The sequence below is a fragment of the Taudactylus pleione genome, unplaced genomic scaffold (genome assembly GCF_031769625.1).
Source record: "Taudactylus pleione unplaced genomic scaffold, aTauple2 ptg000147l, whole genome shotgun sequence".
Taxonomy (NCBI): Eukaryota; Metazoa; Chordata; class Amphibia; order Anura; family Myobatrachidae; genus Taudactylus; species Taudactylus pleione.
Window position 1 is genome coordinate 5,006,816 of NW_028284549.1, and position 19,728 is coordinate 5,026,543.

Sequence of the window (19,728 nt, forward strand, 5' to 3'; positions counted from 1 at the left end):
GAACGGGTCATGTGCCTTCGCAAATTCCCGAACATCGGGAATCTGCGTTCACCAGTGCACTAACGTGCTTTGCTGAACCAGGCCCTCAGTTCATTATCCTATATAGTAGTGAAAAGCTGAACAAGAGATAGTGAAATCCTGGCCAGACAGAGGGACTCCTTCATAGATGGACGGTATCGCACAGCCGCAGGGAAGCAGCTGCGCGATACCGTCCAACTCGTATTCTAATGCAGCAGGAGGTGTCTGTAGGAAAAAGAGGCCTCCTGTCAGCATCTTCAATCTGAAAGACGTAGCATCGGAACACCAGCGTAATGGTCGCAGCCCTCGGCCAGGCTGTGTAAGATGAACCTTACTCAGCCTGACCATCGGAACGAGATGTCCCCGCTTTGTACAACAGTCCTTGTGTCCGGCCCCTAAATGCCACAGCATGCCAATCAGGCCGTGGCTAAGGGGGGACTGTGGGCGATCACGCAGGACCCGTTCTGAACATGTGCAGACCCCCAACAATCACAGGTTGTACACAGACCATCGGATTTGCATACATCTCTGAATCAGGCCCTGTACTATACTACAGAAGCAGCTATTCTGGAAAGAAATGTGACCAAAACATAATTTACATTTTATCAATTTAAAATCAGAGAACTTGTTTACACTGCATGAACTATATTCAGTATTCTTTTATTAATATACATGACTGTAATTTCTGGACTTTGCATTCTGTTCTACCCATCAAAGATTTCAGTGTTTATAGATAAAAGATTCCGAGGCTCAGGACGGGTGCACATGAAGGGACTGGCGCTTGGTTGGGTGTATGCCGATCTGTTTAGCATAATATTAGCATAAAATACACAAATCTGAACTGCGTAGGACCACCCAAAAAAAAAGTCGCAGATGAAGCACAACGGGACTTGGCGTGATGAAAAGTCCCGGCCGCTGCATCGCAGCACTACGTATACAGATTCAGGCTCGGACACAGACGTACAAAAGTCGCGCATCATATTTATCAGTGCAAGGCAGCAAAGTAGTTTTATTATAGAAGATGCAGATATTCCTCCTGTCAGTGGCCGGGTCACTTGAGCCTGATTAAGGGCTCCTAATTTTGTGTGAATTTTTAATTTTTTTTAACCCATTTGCATTTATTTGTGCATGACCAGATCCATCCGAATCTTGAAAGCCTGTACAAACACAGGTCCTGATTCAGAGATGTCTGCTAGCCCAAGCCGCAGCATAATTGCAGGGACGTGGCTGGCCGCCGTTTCCGTAAACGTGGCCATGTCACCCCTGTTTTCCGGGAGGAACGAGGCTGGGTCTGCAGCGGTGGATGCAGATTTCCTGGCCTCGCAAGTGACCAGGACCTGGACAGGCTGCAGTAAGGTTCAGCTTCCGCAGTCTGGCCAAAGGAGCATCCAATGCGACCGATGGTCACAAGGGTTGCGGTGGTGATCCCAGGCTGCGAGCTCCGGTCGCAGATGCAGCAAGGAGGCGTCTGTTTCCTACACACCTCCTGCTGCATTAGTATTTTAGTCGGATGAAATTGCACAGCTGCTTGTATGCGGCTCTGCAATTCCGTCCATCGCTGAATAAGGCCCATAATGCACTACTCGGAAAAGGCATTAACGAAACACCTAAATACACTGTTCCCATTGAGAGCAAAGTGTTCGGATGTGAAGGAAAAAATAACATCTTTGTATTAGAGCATTGCGGCATGTTATAAATTCAGCAGGTCATAGTGCATAACATAGTGCATAGAGAATAACAGAACGCGCCATACTACATAGATAGGACGAGAGGAAGGCGCAAGATAAGGTCCATGATCTATGTGAGGTGATAGAGGTCACTGCCGAGCTTCGTGAGTCTCTCTCTGTATTCTAGCTTCTTGTAGTTGGCTTTGGGGACATCCTTGAATCCATACATGGCTCCCCACCAGGCGGCCGCAATGGCAGCAGTGGAATCGCTATCTCCACCGTGGAAAAAAGCCCGGTGAGAGAGTTCCGTCCAGTTGTTGCCAGAGCCAAGGATGGCATCATAGGCAATCATGGGAGCATCATGCCCGCTGGCTCCTCCCCACCCGTCGTAGCTGAGCGAAGTATAAAACTTGTCTCGTTCCTCAACACCGTACTTCTCAGGGAACTTCGGCTGAGACTTTCCATCCATAATACCCCGTTGTGTGAGGTAAGATCTCCACTTCGTCTCAAAGTAAGACCTGTAGGACGCAAATAAGATGGCAGATCAGAACATAGTGGTCCTCTTAGGTTACAGTGAAGCTTTTAAAATGGTCAAAAAAATATATATATACATACACATGAGACAGAGGGAGAAGGGGCAATACGAACTGTCACATTCCTAGCAGGTAAAGGTACACTTATTAGGGAACAAAAAGGTTTTGGCATCGCCAAGGCAAAAATCTTTTAATCAGCACATGGATCTTTTTGCCCCCCAAACTCCTATGGATCCCCCTTATGGCGATGATTTTCAGGTATCTGTGTCTTCAGTGAGTGTGGTGTATTTACACAGGTAACATGTACATATAGCACCTAATCACTATACACAGGACACCGCATCACCACACACCTGATCCACGGGTCACCTGGTCATCACACAACTGATCACTTCACACAGGTAACACTGATAACACACACCAGATACACACAAATCATTGCGTACAGGTCACAGTCAGGGGCACAGATATCACATCTGATAATGAATCTCAGTGCTGGTTGCCTTGGAGATGGAGTTTCTATCAGGGTTGTAGAAAAAAAAAGGGTCTTCGCAGATCTTTTTGATTTCCTGTGCTCTCACTGAAACACTAATTATCGTTTTCACATGCAAAACATACTTCTGTCAGCCATTTTCCTGGAGACCAACTTTGTCTGAGAAACATCCACTCTCACCTACACAAAATGGCACCTACGCAGATGACAAAACTTACTAAACTCCCCATCGTCTGATATGTGCTCCCTCCTACCGGCATGACTAAAACATCTTAAACCTTAACCACAATGAAATAAAGACACAGAGACTTAAGGGGAAAGGAAGGTCAGCTTTATTGAATTTATAAACTATTTAAGTATTTAACCTATTTTTAGGTTTTAACTAAGTAAAGGTAGGAGAAAGGATAGACACAGTATGGTGGCGCAGAAAGAACGGCCCCACTAAGCAATATCACCATCTGCACACTCACTCAGATCTTCCAAATGGGAGGCGAGCAGCCAGTCCATTACCACCCCCAAGGTATCCACCTCCCACCCCACTAACACAACATAAGGCCCACCTGGTTAGGTGGTTGCCGGTGACCCCCTATAGGGTAGAATCAGCCTAAGCCATGTATTGGAAGGGAGAGCACCTCAAGCTGCAAAGACAGATGGCGACTGCTACCGTTCTTTCCCGCCACCAAACAACCCAAGGGAGGGAGGCCCGAAACCCCTCCCCAAACACAATTCCATATTCTGAAAAAACTCTCCTAACCCCATCCCACATTATGTCACCGAAACATTAACCCCTAATTGTCCGGAGGCAGACCAACAGACTCGGGGGTTTAATTAACTACTTTCATATAAAATGCATTCCGTCTCTCTATTTAAATGCATTCCGTCTGCTTTGTGTGAACTGTTACAGCCTCGCTGGGCAATCACTCAGTATTATTTGTTTATTTTTTGGGTGGGACGACGAGTCACCATTACATGAATTTCCATAACAACAGAATGTCAGACACACCACTAAACATCACTAAAGCTGCCCATCCACTAGAAGGTTTTGACGGGCGATTGCACGATAACGACGTCGTCATCGTGCAATCGCTTGCAAATCATCCGCAAATCGGGCACTTTAAAGTCAGAAACGACCAGCGATGCGCGCGCGGGTCATTGCCGAAATCAATCATCGGGCAAACACGCTGGTCAACCTGGTTCAGCATGTTGCCAGATGATTGATGAGCCTGCAATGAACGACTGCTCGTTCGGTGTAGTCACATCACAGCCAAAGAAACAAGTGCACGATTATAATGTCGTAATCGTGCTGTCGTTTCTATGGTCTGCTAGTGGATGGGCAGCATTATATACAAACACACGTCATTGTAATATAAAAAAGAAAAAAATATATATATATATATAAAACTTTGCAGAAACATACATTGCAAATGTAATGAATACTTTGTACCTTATCTTACTTAACACACTAAAAATACATTTATACAAGTAAGCTTACCATGCATCCTTATTTTCCGCTACATCCCGGCCGGCTTCTACGACATAGGCCTGTGCTTTGGGCAGGGTAGCCAGTAATTCCTTGCCCCACTCATGTGGAGGTTTGCGATTTATGGCGCAAGAGGTAAAAAGCGCAGACGCCAACGAGCCAAGATACCCCGTGGGATGGTGATGAGTCATCCTCCCGCTCTCTATGCTGACTCTGATCAGGTCAGACAGTTGTTCTGGGCGCGGAAACCTCAGCCCAATGCACATGGCTCGCATGGCTGCGCCACATCCTCCCGCAGATTTCTCAAATGGGATCATCCATCCGTCTGGGGTCTCAGGGTTCAGTCTGTCAGCATTGGACATGCAGGTCCCACCTGTATACAGGCAGATATTATCAGTACAGACAGCTGGATTAGTAAATAACAGGCATAGGTGTAAATAAGGATTGCGATTTCTTATTATAGCGACTGGAAATAATGGCATAACTGGTTGCAAGATGTGAGAGTGGAAGTGGTCACTGATGTACAATACAGAGAGCATATCAGTGACTGATACACAATACAGAGAGCATTCTACTACAGCAGAAATACTTTTTGCACATTAAGATTTTTCTGTCCTACTCCTACCCCATAACTGAGCCCCAAGAACTGCAAACTGTAATACAAAATAGGAGGAACCCGGAATAATGTATTATAGCGTTCACAAATGTCACCTTTTTGCCAATAGTAAGAATAGGTGTTGGAGGCAGGATCCATAGGATGCCGGTAACTCTATGGTTGTGTCTTATTGGTGCGCACTGTTACACCCCCATATCCTGTAACGCTGCACTGGCATTTGGTGGAGTTATGTTCTACACAAATATAGAAGACTTGGGGGGAAAAAACAGCGACATCATCATCATGCCGTTCCCAGGGCTCCACCAAGGAGAAGGATCCAGATACGTTCAGGGCTGGATTGGCCATCTGGCACTTCTAGTAAATTCCAGAAGGGCCGTTGGCCTCGGGCCGGCTCGAGGAGGGCGGAAGTGTCCCCGCCCTCCACTCCCCGCCGCCGGATTCACTATGGGCTTTAATTACTACAAAATGCAGATTGTAGTGTGATATTACCGCATTGCGAATTCAGGCAATATCACAGGGATTTATTAAAAATCCCTTGCAGGGACAGAGCTAGCGATAAAGCTCTGTCCCTGCGAATCCCCTCCGCAGCCTTATCACAGTATTTTTCGTAAAAAATACAGTGTCAAGGTGCCGCGCATACACCGACCGGCTGCCGCATCACCCCAGCGACCGCCCTCCTTGCGAGCGCAAGCGCCTAAAGCGCGTGCACAGGGTGGACTGCCAGGGCTAATATACAGCCCCAGTCCATCCCTGGACGCGTTTATTACCACGGAGATGAGTTTGTTGTGAGAACATTGACAATGTTCCTCTGATATATTTCCTTTTCTTTAGGCACAAAAGACAGAAGAGTTAATGTAAACATTTATATTTAGCAATGTGCAATAACGACTGTCTTATAGATGCAACCCAAATTTACCTACTTTCCACTTTTTGGGGCCCTCACCTCCCCTGCCAATATTTATTACCAGCTATTTATATAGCGCACACATATTCCGCAGAACATTAACGGGGAAACATTTTGCCATTCAGCCAGTTCCGTACCACATGTACACACATAGAAACTAGGGTTCATTTTTGTCGGGGGGGCCTATTAACCTGCTAGTATATTTTTGGATTGTGGGAGGAAACACCCGAGGGAAACTCACACAAGGACGGTTAGAACACACAAACTCCACACACTTTCAATTCTTTGGTAAGTATGTTCAAATCTTTGTACAGGGATTTGCATTACCCGCAAGGTAAGTTATGATATTTGAGCTATTGTCAGATGTCTATTTTCCAATCCTTAGCTGTCTGGAGGACGACCAGTGTTCAATTTATAAAACTTACAGAAGTCAGGATTTAAACATACGATAATATGACGTTTTCCTTTACTTAACCTCTACTTAAACTCTAGTAACCAATAATCAGGATGACGGCGCTACTATGATGATGACGGTGAGGAACCTGAGGCTTGATCTATTCTGTAAGATCTAGAACCATCCTATAAGATACAAAAGCCATATATCGAGACGGGTCATAAACAATCATACACAGATGTATTGTGGGATGTATAAAGTGAGCACAACTAAGTTTAAAAAAATAAAATGGAGTAAATACTTTGTGGGGAATTCAATTAGCTGCGGTAATTACAATGCCCCCGGGCTGTCCAATTAGCACCGAAGTCAGCCCGGCCACAGCTATTATCTGGGATTTCTTTTCAGGACCCCAGCAGAATCCGAAAAAGAATCCATGACAAGTAGCACGTTTTTGCCATCTCAGCAACGAAAACACATAGGTCCAAAAACTTATCACAGATTCTGTGTGTATGTGTGCGTCCTATCTTTCCCAGTGTGTGACTCGTCATTCTATCTTTCCCAGTGTGTGACTCGTCATTCTATCATTCCCAGGGTGTGACTCGTCATTCTATCATTCCCAGTGTGTGACTCGTCATTCTATCATTCCCAGTGTGTGACTCGTCATTCTATCATTCCCAGTGTGTGACTCGTCATTCTATCATTCCCAGGGTGTGACTCGTCATTCTATCATTCCCAGTGTGTGACTCGTCATTCTATCATTCCCAGTGTGTGACTCGTCATTCTATCATTCCCAGTGTGTGACTCGTCATTCTATCATTCCCAGTGTGTGACTCGTCATTCTATCATTCCCAGTGTGTGACTCGTCATTCTATCATTCCCAGTGTGTGACTCGTCATCCTATAATTTCCTGCGTGTGACTCGTGTCATCCTATCATTACCTGCATGTAACTGATGCCATCCTATCATTCCCTGTGTGTGACTCACATCATCCTATCATTCCCTGTGTGTGACTCACATCATCCCCTGTGTGTGAATCACATCACCCTATTATTCCCAGTGTGTGACTCACATCATCCTATCATTCCCTGTGTGTGACTCACATCATCCTATCATTCCCTGTGTGTGACTCACATCATTCCATCATTCCCTGTGTGTGAATCACATCATCCTATTATTCCCAGTGTGTGACTCACATCATCCTATCATTTACTGCGTGTCACTCACATCATCCTATCATTTCCTGCGTGTGACTCGTGTCATCCTATCATTACCTGCATGTAACTCATGCCACCCTATCATTCCCTTTGTGTGACTCACATCATCCTATCATTCCCTGTGTGTGACTCACATCATCCTATCATTCCCTGTGTGTGACTCACATCATCCTATTATTCCCTGCATGTGACTCGTGTCATCCTATCATTACCTGCATGGAACCAGGGTCGGCTCTAGGGGTGTTCGACCTGAGCGGTCGAACAGGGGCGCCACCCATAGAGGGCACACCCTTCCCCAACATCCCATTTTCAGCGGGACAGTACTGTCCCGCTGTTCCACTGGTGGGCCGAAATGACCCGCGTGTGGTCAAATCGGGGGGTTGGGAAGCCCCACCGCCGCAGCTGTGTGTGTGTGTGACTCCCATCATTCTATAATTCCTTGTGTGTGACTCATATCATCCTATCATTCCTTGTGTGTGACTCCCATCATTCCTTGTGTGTGACTGACATCATCCTATCATTCCCTGTGTGTGACTCGTGTCATCCTATCATTCCCTGTGTGTGAGTCACATCATCCTATCATTCCCAGTGTGTGAGTCACGTCATCCTATCATTCCTTGTGTGTGACTCACATCATCCTATCATTGCCTGTGTGTGACTCGTGTCATCCTATCATTCCCTGTGTGTGAGTCACATCATCCTATCATTCCCTGTGTGTGACTCGTGTCATCCTATCATTCCCTGTGTGTGAGTCACATCATCCTATCATTCCCTGTGTGTGACTCGTGTCATCCTATCATTCCCTGTGTGTGATTTACATCATCCTATCATTCCTTGTGTGTGACTCACATCATCCTATCATTCCCTGTGTGTGACTCGTGTCATCCTATCATTCCTTGTGTGTGACTCCCATCATTCTATCATTCCTTGTGTGTGACTCACATCATCCTATCATTCCCTGTGTGTGACTCGTGTCATCCTATCATTCCCTGTGTGTGAGTCACATCATCCTATCATTCCCTGTGTGTGATTTACATAATCTTATTTCCTGTTTTTGACATGTCTATAAAATCGCTACCTGGGCTGAGGGGAATTTTTTTTGTCTTTTGTTTATGTAAATAATTATTCTCTATAAAGTACCGGAAAGTCAGTAGAAGTATAGAGAATAGAGAAAAGCACCTAACGAGACACAGACACCTGGATACAAGATTTGGAAACATTTATGTTTACTAGCCAACATTAACGATCAGGGGGTAAATTTACTAAAAGTTGATTTTGGTTACATATAAAATCCACCAAAATAGGACCACCATCCCCACAAAATTGACCACAGTGCTTCTATTCAAAAAGATAATTTACTAACAGTCAATTTGATTATGCATACCCCGTGTAGACAGAATTTCTCCAAAAATCCGGCTTTTTCCTGGCATTTGAATGCTGGGCCATTTTGCCGGTCCCAGCCTGAACCCCCTTTCAGACAGAAAAGCAAATTACCTGGTCAAGCATTTCTACCCAGTAATTTGCTGATCAACACGGGTCCTTTTTCTGTCTGAAAGGGTCAACCCGGGTCGAAAATGCCGGGTCTCCGACCCTGGTTTTTAACCAGAAAAAAATACCTGTGTTGATCAGCAAATTACCGGGTAGAAACGCTTGACCCGGTAATTAGCTTTTTGGTCTGAAAGGTGTAGTACTGTGATACATAAACCAAACAAATGTAAATGTTCCCAAATGAAGTCTGATATCTGGATGCTCCAGGGCAGCAGAGTTAGAACTGTACCCGGGTATACGGTCAAGCGGTCTACAGTGATGACACCGGGATTCTGACACAGGTGAGGAACTTCTTACCGTATGCGGGAGATATAACATAAGCATGTCGCTATGAGCCTTGTTTAAAGTTATAACACCTGGGCGGGTCAAATGTTCAAAGAAGCATATCCCCCGAGCCGGGATCCCGATGCCGGCATAGTGAGGCTGATATAGTGACTGATGACATCATCACTGGTGACCTCCTGTACCGAATCCCTTACCTGGAGCTAACCGCACAGCACTCAGTCAATATTTAGAAGCGTCTGATAGAGGACACAGTTATGTAATAAGGTTATATACTTATATCAGCATTACCGGGAGTTCTTCCATCCATGTCATCCATACACTCTTTGTACTTCTTCGCTAGCAGTGGATACAAGTTGGCCGGCTCTATATCTTTCCCTGCTTCCACCAACGCCTCCGCCGTGGCGATGTGCATCACGGTATCATCACTCACTATCCAGTGTTCCACATTGATATTCTCTACTCCTTTCAGCTCGGCCAGTTCAGAATGGATCTTGGTTCCGCTCCTACAGAACTCCCAGTTTCTGTTTTTATATCCCAGGGCGTCACCAGTCGCGCTGAGGACCATGCTGGCCACATAGTTTTCCGCTAGTCCCGAGCACATGTTGCCCCTGAAGGACAATCCTGCAATCAGCAGCTAGAAAACAGAAAGAGAAAACATTATATTGGGGAGCACAGTTAGCACAGTGGTTAGCATTACTGCCTCACAGCACTGGACTCCCACCTCTGAATCAGGCCCTAGGAATATGAGGACACATCTGTATGTATATGTTATACTGCAGGAGGGCAGAACTACAGGGGGGACAATGACACAGAACTACAGGGGCACTACTGGGGGTACTGCATATGGGCACCTATACAGGGGAACTGCATAAGGGCACCACGACAGGGGGCACTGCATATAGGCACCACAACAGGGGGCACTGCATATGGGCACCACTACAGGGGGGAACTGCATATGGGCACTACTACAGGGGGCACAGTATGGGGGGCACAACTACAGGGGCACTACTTTAAGGAGCACAACTACAGGGGGCACTGCATATGGGCACCTATACAGGGGGCACTGCATAAGGGCACCACTACAGGGGGCAATGCATATGGGCACCACTACAGGGGGGAACTGCATATGGGCACTACTACAGGGGGCACAGTATGGGGGCAGAACTACAGGGGCACAACTACTGGGGGCACTGCATATGGGCACCTATACAGGGGGCAGTGCATAAGGGCACAACTACAGGGGGCACTGCATATGGGCAGCACAACAGGGGGCATTACATATGGGCACCAGTACAGAGGGAACTGCATATGGGCAGTAGTAAAGGGGGCACAGTATGGGGGGCAGAACTACAGGGGCACTACTTTAAGGGGCACAACTACTGGGGGCACTGCATATAGGCACAACAGGGGGCATTACATATGGGGGGAACTGCATATGGGCACTACTACAGGAGGCACAGTATGGGGGGGCAGAACTACAGGGGCACCATAACAGGGGGCACCGCATATGGGCACCATTACAAGGGGTATTGCATATGGGCACTACTACAGGAGGCTGCTTCTAATCTTTATTTTTATTTCTCTTTGCTTTAATCCCATATGGACCCGCCTCCGCCCTGGAACAGTTGAAGGGGGAGCCATAGCACGCACGTGATCCGGGCGCCCTGGCTACACGCTACTCCTCAGCATAAGCCCCCTGGCCTGATTTGTCCTGTGGACCATTTACTAATATACAAATGCAAACAGACAATAACCCATCATACAGGTAACTGCTAATCTGTAGGTCCAACTTCTGATGTATAGAGATATATAGATATTGGAAGAAAAGTAGGAATCAACTACAAGTTGATTGCACTCAAACCCTCTTTGAAAATTAAATTATAATCATTTTATTAAACATCTTTAAAAAAAATTTCAGTATTATAATTATTTTAATATCTTTTTATTTTTATTTTATATAGTATTATAACGAGCAATCGGGTATTGGTATATTATTTTAATGCCAGTATATGGCTAATATATTTAATTCATTAAGTAATTAACATAGTTATACCCATAAATAGGGCTTCATAAGCGAAATATTAAAACCATAAAGAAGAAATATACATAGAGTGAGAAATAGAAAATTATATGTGAAAGATTATATAGACATAATCAATAAATTGATTCAAAACAAGGTCGTGTGCTGTCCTTATTTGTAGCTATGAGATGTATAGCTGTGTGCGATATAGTCCTGTAGATAGTATAATTAATTCAAAATATCTATATACTATTCATGCAGCTCAAACATCAGGGAAGTTATCTTCTTGACATATAGAGGACAGCAACATAAGAGGGCAGCTACAGAGAATACATTGTAACTGTACAGTAACAATACGGCCATATGTAATTCCGACATATGTAATGAGCAATACTGTATAATATACACACACACATATTTATACACACGCACACACCAGGTAGACACAGAACAGTCCGCAGTAACCGCAATATATAAGTGTACTTACAAAACACTAAACAAATAAACACTAAAAGCTAAAACATACAGTATCACAAACTAAGCCATAAGTAAATAACCTCTGACTTTCCATTTATTGTGGTTCTTCCATTTCCAGCAGACAATGCCGGCACTGGGAATTCCAGAATAGCCAGAGAGTCAAATGTTGCCTAATCCTGCCCTATACATTGTACAGGAAGACATGATCCAATATGCATTTGACAGAAGAGCTTACAATAACTGGCAGAACTGTAAACACCATCCTCTTCATTGGAGCCCAGAACAGGCGGAGTTGGGAGTTCACTTTGAAATCCTCGTGTCCTCTAAGCACTTGTGGTCACACTGGGCTTATGTACGGCTATAATAAGCCCTGCTCCTACTGACTGAGACACATGCAGTGTCCTCACTCTGCTATCACAGCTCCGGCCGGTGTCCCCTCCTGGCACAGTGTCTGGTTATTGTCTGTCAGAGGCGGATTTAGGCCTCATGGGGCCCTAAGGAAGATACCAATTTGGGGCCACCCTTCCTCAAAACAATTCCCCCCCAGTCAGTCTGCATTTGCCAAATCCCGCCCACCCCACCAATCAGTCAGTGTATGTCTAATCAGGGCCGCAACTAGGAGGGGGGCTAGAGGTGCACGTGCACCGGGTGCTGGAATGCAGGGGGTGAAAAAAAGCATACTCGCGTGGCTTTGGGGCTGCAGATTCCGAAAACGGCCATCCAAAAATGGCCACCGCCAAGGAGGAGACAGATGCTAGAGGTCCTTACTGGTCCTCTAGTGTCTCTCTCCTCCTTTGCGGTGGCCATTTTTGGATGGCCAATTTCAGCAGAGTCCTTGCGGACTAGCCGTCCGCATGGACTCTGCTGAAAACGGCCATCCAAAAATGGCCGCCGCCGAGGAGGAGACAGACACTAGAGGTCCGACTGGACCTCTAGTGTCTGTTAGGTCAGCGCAAGTGTTGGGAGTAGATGCTGAAAGCTGCATCTTCTCCCGTGAAACCCCCTGGCAACGAGCATAAACTCCATGGCAACGAGTATGTAACCCCTGGCAATGAGCATGTAACCCTTGGCAACAAGCATAGACCCCATGGCAACGAGCATAAACCCCATGGCAACGAGCATGTAGCCCGTGGCAACGAGCATAAACCCCATGGCAATGAGCATGTAACCCCTGGCAATGAGCATGTAACCCCTGGCACCGAGCATAAAGCCCATGGCAATGAGCATGTAACCCCTGGCAACGAGCATAAACCCCATAGCAATGAGCATAAACCCCATAGCAACGAGCGTGAAACCCCCTGGCAACGAGCATGAAACCCCCTGGCAACGAGCATGAAACCCCCTGGCAACGAGCATGAAACCAACGGGCAACGAGCATGGAACCAACGGGCAACGAGCATGGAACCAACGGGCAACGAGCATGGAATCCCTTACAACGAGCAGGTAATTTTAAAGTAATTAGAAGCCTTACTGTGGGGCACAAAATGGTGTCGGGCAAATATCTAAGTGGCACTTTGGTAATAGGCATTGCAGTGTGTGGCATAATGTGTAATGGGCATTATGGTGTGTGGAATAAGTCGCTATACCAGGGATGTTTGACTAGTGTACTGCCTTATGGAGGAGCAAGGACAAAATCCAGGGACGGGAAGGGAGGGGGCGCAAAATTGCTGCCTTGCACCGGGTGACAGATATCCTAGTTTCGGCCCTGGCCTAATCCCCCCCCGTCCCAGGACTGGAACATTTTTAGATATGAGGATATTACAGATATTACAGATAAGGACTTATGTCTACAGTAACTGATGTACCAAGTTTAACCCCCCCACACCCCCGGATTGCACACGCACCATCGGTGACCACACAATTGTGTCAGGTGAATGTAGGTAAAAGCTGAAATCAGTAAAGGTGCAATGCCAGTGTGAGGAGGGGGAGGGGTGTTGCCGGCCCAAAGCACCCTGCCCCCTCCCCCATACACTGGCAGGCGCCACAAACCCCACACCTACACCACCTCCCCCTTCCCCCAATAAAATCAAAGGCAGTAGGCGCACCTCACCTTCTATTCTAGTATCCACTTTGGGCAGCAGCGACCCTCAACGTCTATCTTTGCGGCTATCCCGCTCTCTGTGCGTGTGACGTAATAAGTCACACGCAGGCAGATAACACAGGGGAGAGCCGGAGAGGAGACAGAGCAGCACCCGGCACCTGTCCAGAATCAATGAGCTGACAGTCTGCCGGGGCCCAGAAGTAAAAATGCACACGGACACCTCAATAAACAGCCCTGTCAGAGCAATGGCAGAACTAGTGAGTGGTGGGCCCAGGGCCAGATGAAGGTCTGTGGGGGCCCCTGGGCAACAAACATGTGGGGGCCCCTATTAAATGCGGACGAACTTGGGGTATGCGCAATGGGAACCTTATGCAGAGCCCACAGTAGTGGTGCCCCTTATGCAGTGACCCCAGTAGTGTCAGTGCCCACAGTAATTGTGCCCTTTATGCAGTGCACCCAATAGTAGTGCCCCCTATGCAATACCCCCATTAGTAGTGCCCCCTGTGCAAGTGCCCCCAATAGTAATGCTCCCTGTATATATGCCCCCAATAGTAATGCTCCATGTATATATGCCCCCCCAGTAGTAACGCCCCTGTAGTAGTGCCCCCAATAGTAATGCTCCCTGTATATAAGCCCCCCCAGTAGTAATGCTCCCTGTAGTAGTGCCCCAAGTAATAGAGACCCCAATAGTAATGCCCCCAATAGTAGTACCCCCAATAGTAGTGCCCCCTGTGGTAGTGTCCCCACCTGGGGTTAGTGCCCCCAATAGTAATGCCCCCCTGTAGTAGTGCCCTCTGTATAAATGCCCCCTGTAGTAATGCCCCCAATAGTAATGCTCCCTCTGTAGTAGTGCCCCCTGTAGTAACGCCCCACCCCCAAGTAGTAGAGCACCCAATAGTAATGCCCCCAAGAATAAAGCCGCTTGCACAAAAAAAACCCTAATACTTACCTTTAGCCACGCTCCCGCATCCACTGCCGTTCAGTCTGCTTGGCTGCTCCTCTGCACTATGGGAGAGACGTCATGACGTCTCTCCCATAGTGCATTGTGGGAGCCGGAGCTTACGAGTGAGCTCCAGCTGGCGCTGCGTGTAGGTAGACGGGCGCCTGCTGGTTACAAAATCTCAACGGGCGCCTTGCAAATGGAGCCTCCCTGCGGCGCCAGGCTGAGGTGGGCCAGAAGAGGCGGAACTGGTTCCGTCTCCTCCGGCCCACTTTACCCCCGATGGGTGTGGGGGCTCTTTACGTGTGGGGACCCAGTGACGACCACCCCTGTCGTGCCCCCATTAATCCGGCCGTGGTTGGGGCCAGGTGCAACAATATGCTATGGGGCCCCCACCCCACTGCAAGCAAGGTACTATCTGCGCACTAAAGGCGTGCAACCGAAAAAGGGGTGTGGTCTTGTGGGGAAGTGCCATATAATGCAGGCGCTGCGGAACCCTTGTGACGCCATATAAATAAAGGATAATAATAATGAAACAAGTTTGCGGCCAGGATACAGTGAGAGTAATGGGGGGAACCTGCAGTGCAGACCACACTACCTGGCAACTTGGGTAAAAATACCACTCTTAGGGGTATATTTACTACTAACGTGAGAGTTTTTAGAAGTGGAAATGTTGCCCATAGCAACCAATCAGATTCTGCTTAACATCTAACTAGCACCTTCTAGAAGATAATAGCTAGAACCTGATTGGTTGCTATGGGCAACATCTCCACTTCTAAAAATTCTCACTTTAGTAAATACGCCCCTTTGTATACAAAGATAAGTATAAGAAAAAGACAAGCAATCTTTCCGTGAATGTTACATTTCCAACTCTATTAGGGGTATTCAATATGGAGCGAAAACTCAGTTTTTGCGATGTTTTCGCACCTATGGCGTCATTATCGGAGGTTTTGGTTTTACACCGTATTCAATTTCAAAGACTTTTCACAGGTTCGAAAAGTCTTTGAAAAAAAACGGGGATAACTTTTCACCACTGAATAGGTGGCGAAAAAAAGTGCAGAATTGGGGTTTAGGGGTGCAGGCTTAAAAAAAATAGCCTGCACCCCTGGGAATGACATTTTAAAAATAACTGTGTCAAAAAAAAAATAGGGACACCCCAAAAAATGTATTTAAAAATTGTGGTGGAAAAAAAAAATAAGGAAAAAAGTGTTTAGATAGGTTCAGGGCTATTCTGCAAGTATGCGGCAGGTGTATTCTAGCATAGGCTATTAGCGGCAGGTGTATTCTAGCATAGGCTATTAGCGGCAGGTGTATTCTAGCATAGGCTATTAGCGGCAGGTGTATTCTAGCATAGGCTATTAGCGGCAGGTGTATTCTAGCATAGGCTATTAGCGGCAGGTGTATTCTAGCATAGGCTATTAGCGGCAGGTGTATTCTAGCATAGGCTATTAGCGGCAGGTGTATTCTAGCATAGGCTATTAGCGGCAGGTGTATTCTAGCATAGGCTATTAGCGGCAGGTGCATAGTTGCAGAATTTTTAAAAAATTACTTTAGGGACATAAAAATATGCTAGAACCCATTTTCATGTACCCCAAATTTGATGGGACCACTTAAAAAAATGAAAAAAAAAAAAAAACCTAAGTGCTCTTCTGCATCACTTCTTCAATGTCGGGAAAAAAAACACCTCCCGCAGCTATTTAAATCCCCGACTTTCATTTGCAGGCAAAAATGGGGGTACCCATAGTGATCCCCCATGTTTTTACAGTTTTAGGGGGGTCCTACAATTTATTCCAGGCAAATTTTGTTTTTTTCGCCGATCCTACTTCGCCGGGTCCCGTTTTCGTAGCTTTCATATTGAATACGGGGATAAAGCGGGTGCGCGCCCGATACTTTATCCCAGGAAAATCTCCGATATGCAACGTAAACTTCGACAGCGAGGTATACGTTCCATATTGAATACCCCTGTATGAGGCCTATTCATCATCACTGCACATTAACATTTGCACATACTTTTGTTAAAAATAAGTGTCAGGGCCATTTGAGTTCCGAAAAAGCATTTTTTTTCCGGAACTTGATGGTGTTACTGGGCGCCACTCTAAGATGGCGTTCAGCCCCCAGTAATCTTCACAGGCTGCTGTTTACATGGGGCCTCATCGGACACCCGCGGGGGGAGGGGGGAGGGGAAGGTGGGGCCGGGTTTGGTGTGGGACAGATACCGGTGGGGAAGGGGAGACTCGGAGCAGTGTCTGCGGATAGGGAGAGGGGGAGAAATTGAGCAGGGGCTGCGGGCAGGATGCGTGGAGACAGGCAGAGGCTGCAGAGAGGGCTTAGAGAAATGTACCACTATTCCGAAAAGCTGACTCCGCAAAAAGAGCAGCTGTTTGGAAGTGATACTTTTGGGTCTAGTTACTAAGCAGTGTTTGGAGACAGAGTGAAAAGTGATAAGGTGCCAGCCAATCAGCTCCCAACTGTCATTTTTCAAACACAGCCTGTGAGATGGCACTTGGGAGCTGATTGGCTGGTACCTTATCACTTTTCACTCTGTCTCCAAACACTGCTTAGTAAATAGATCTCTTAAGGCAGTGAGACAAGATGAATACCTCCGAACGATTCTTTGAACTCGCAGTGAGTTCAAAACATAATTATCACGAATGATAATTATGTAATGATGAGCAGGCCCCTATAGCTGGTATTTATGGCTGTTTCCCAGCTTCAGTACATACACTTAGCTTAGCTACTAGAGGCTACATTATCTATGTATCCTGACCCCTGCACTCACTCACACAAGTCATTCCACCAGCTGGGATTCCTGCTGCAGTGAGAAGAAAGTGAAACATTCATTTCTACCTGCAGACTAGAAATGAAATGAAATGAGCGGCCAATTCTATGACCTAAAGGAGCTGTTCAGGGTTGGGGGAGATGCCCAGGAAACAAAGTACCTGTTCATGGGAGACTTTGTTGACCGTGGTTTCTTCTACAGTGTTTACAGTGTTAGGTCATTCATTTCTAGCTGCAGATTGCACAGGCCCTGCCCTATAAAGCTGCCCTATAATGCTGCCCTGCCCTATAATGCTGGGCTGTGCTCTGCCCTATAATGCTGCCCTCTCCTGCCCTATAATGCTGGGCTGTACTCTGCCCTATAATGCTGCCCTGCCCTATAATGCTGCCCTCTCCTGCCCTATAATGCTGGGCTGTACTCTGCCCTATAATGCTGCCCTGCCCTATAATGCTGGGCTGTGCTCTGCCCTATAATGCTGCCCTCTCCTGCCCTATAATGCTGGGCTGTACTCTGCCCTATAATGCTGCCCTGCCCTATAATGCTGGGCTGTGCTCTGCCCTATAATGCTGCCCTCTCCTGCCCTATAATGCTGGGCTGTGCTCTGCCCTATAATGCTGCCCTGCCCTATAATGCTGGGCTGTGCTCTGCCCTATAATGCTGCCCTCTCCTGCCCTATAATGCTGCCCTCTCCTGCCCTATAATGCTGCCCTCTCCTGCCCTATAATGCTGCCCTCTCCTGCCCTATAATGCTGGGCTGTGCTCTGCCCTATAATGCTGCCCTGCCCTGCCCTATAATGCTGGGCTGTGCTCTGCCCTATAATGCTGCCCTGCCCTATAATGCTGCCCTGCTCTGCCCTATAATGCTGCCCTGCCCTGCCCTATATTGCTGGGCTGTGCTCTGCCCTATAAAGCTGCCCTACCCTGCCCTATAATGCTGCCCTGCCCTGCAATGCTGGGTCACTGAGCACAGCCCGGGGGTGTCCTAACGCTTGGCGTATAATAGAAAATAGTATTAAAATTAAAATAAGCCATCCCTTATATACAAGCCTATACATCGTATACAACATGCAGCGCAGCATAAGGCATTCCATCCGAGTAACTGTGCTGCTGGGCTGTGTATAATTATTATTGTGCCCTGAGGACATATGGTGGGGAATGTGATCACCTGGGCTGTGCAACAAGTACACAGCCCTAGGGTCTAATATAAAGTACTTACCAAGAACAAGTTGGTGACTCTGTCTGTGACGGGACCCATATAGAAAATGAAAGCAGCAGGAGTCACTGTGCCTGGCCGGCCCCAGAACCGCGCTGTCATCATTACATGATGAATCAGCCTGGTTTACACAGCGCCCCCTGGTGGCTGCAGGAGGGACGTGCTGGCAACGTGAGACATTGTAGCTACTATAGTTACTGTTGCCGTTGTCTACTCTGAGTTTAACGCCTTCATGCCCGGGATTAGATTGCAGAGAGGATGAACTTTCTTTCCTATAATGGGGCGTTTTCATATTTAAAAATAAAATAATAAAAAAATATTTTTACCAATTGTTATAAAAGCTACAGTAGACAAAAAATCCCCTGTTCCATGATTATATTTCTATGCTTTAATATATTTTTCTTAATTAAAATGTCCCCTACGTTGTTGTTGTTGTTGTTGTTGTTGTTGTTGTTGTTTTAAATGGTGCCACAATGTCTGTTGTACCATACAGGCAAATTACAGTAGAAAACACAAATAATTCAATATATATTTAAAAAGGGAAAAAGCAACCATTGATAACTCTGTGCAACTACTCACAGAGTTTTCCGCTCAGAGAAACGCTCCTGGATTTACACCCCAAGCTATTCAATTGATTGGCATTTTCCCTGGGCGGTAAACCATGGGTTAATGCGCACTAATCCATAGATTCTGCGCAAAGTGCTGGGTTATCACGCAGTGTCTGAATTTTAGCGCAGATTTTTTCTCACAGCTCCTGAGGCTGCAGAGAAAAGTCCCCCCCCCCCCTCTGGTGCTTAGCACGGGGGTTCCTGCAGCTAATGCAATCAGGCAGTGCGTTTAATTAGCTGTGGGGTAAACCCTGCACCTAATTAAATGATCCCCTATACAACTGAATGACAGATAGTATATATGACAGTCATTGGCCCAGTGCCCTGGGAGAGCAGACCGAGAGGATTAGCAGGTGCCGATTGGGGAGCACTGGAGATATGGAAAGTGCAGGTGAGCTCAAGAGTGTGGAGGGCCCTGCCTGTGAGAGCTTTCTTATGTAGACAGCCATGGGGCAGCCTGTATCCAACACCGATACATCAGTGAAACAAATGCATTAG

At 46.7% G+C, this 19,728-nt stretch overlaps 1 protein-coding gene across 1 annotated transcript; it reads right to left on the bottom strand.

The window, feature by feature from the left end:
* Positions 1-659: 659 nt before the first annotated feature.
* LOC148522331 (ADP-ribosylhydrolase ARH1-like) lies at positions 660-18,772 on the bottom strand. Its single transcript, XM_088474141.1, has 4 exons — positions 18,626-18,772; positions 9,441-9,786; positions 4,204-4,564; positions 660-2,203 (listed from the first exon to the last, which is right to left on the bottom strand). Exons 1-4 carry the CDS (start codon positions 18,725-18,727, stop codon positions 1,816-1,818), a joined length of 1,197 nt encoding a protein of 398 aa, XP_088330267.1. The 5' UTR covers positions 18,728-18,772; the 3' UTR covers positions 660-1,815.
* Between the last annotated feature and the right edge of the window lie 956 nt (positions 18,773-19,728).

Coding starts and splice junctions, on each gene's coding strand:
- LOC148522331 (XM_088474141.1), bottom strand. CDS start 18,727: ATGATGACAGCGCGGTTCTGGGGCCGGCCAGGCACAGTGACTCCTGCT. Junction 9,787..18,625: donor GAGTCACCAACTTGTTCTTG/GTAAGTACTTTA, acceptor TCTGTTTTCTAG/CTGCTGATTGCAGGATTGTC. Junction 2,204..4,203: donor GCGGAAAATAAGGATGCATG/GTAAGCTTACTT, acceptor TGCGTCCTACAG/GTCTTACTTTGAGACGAAGT.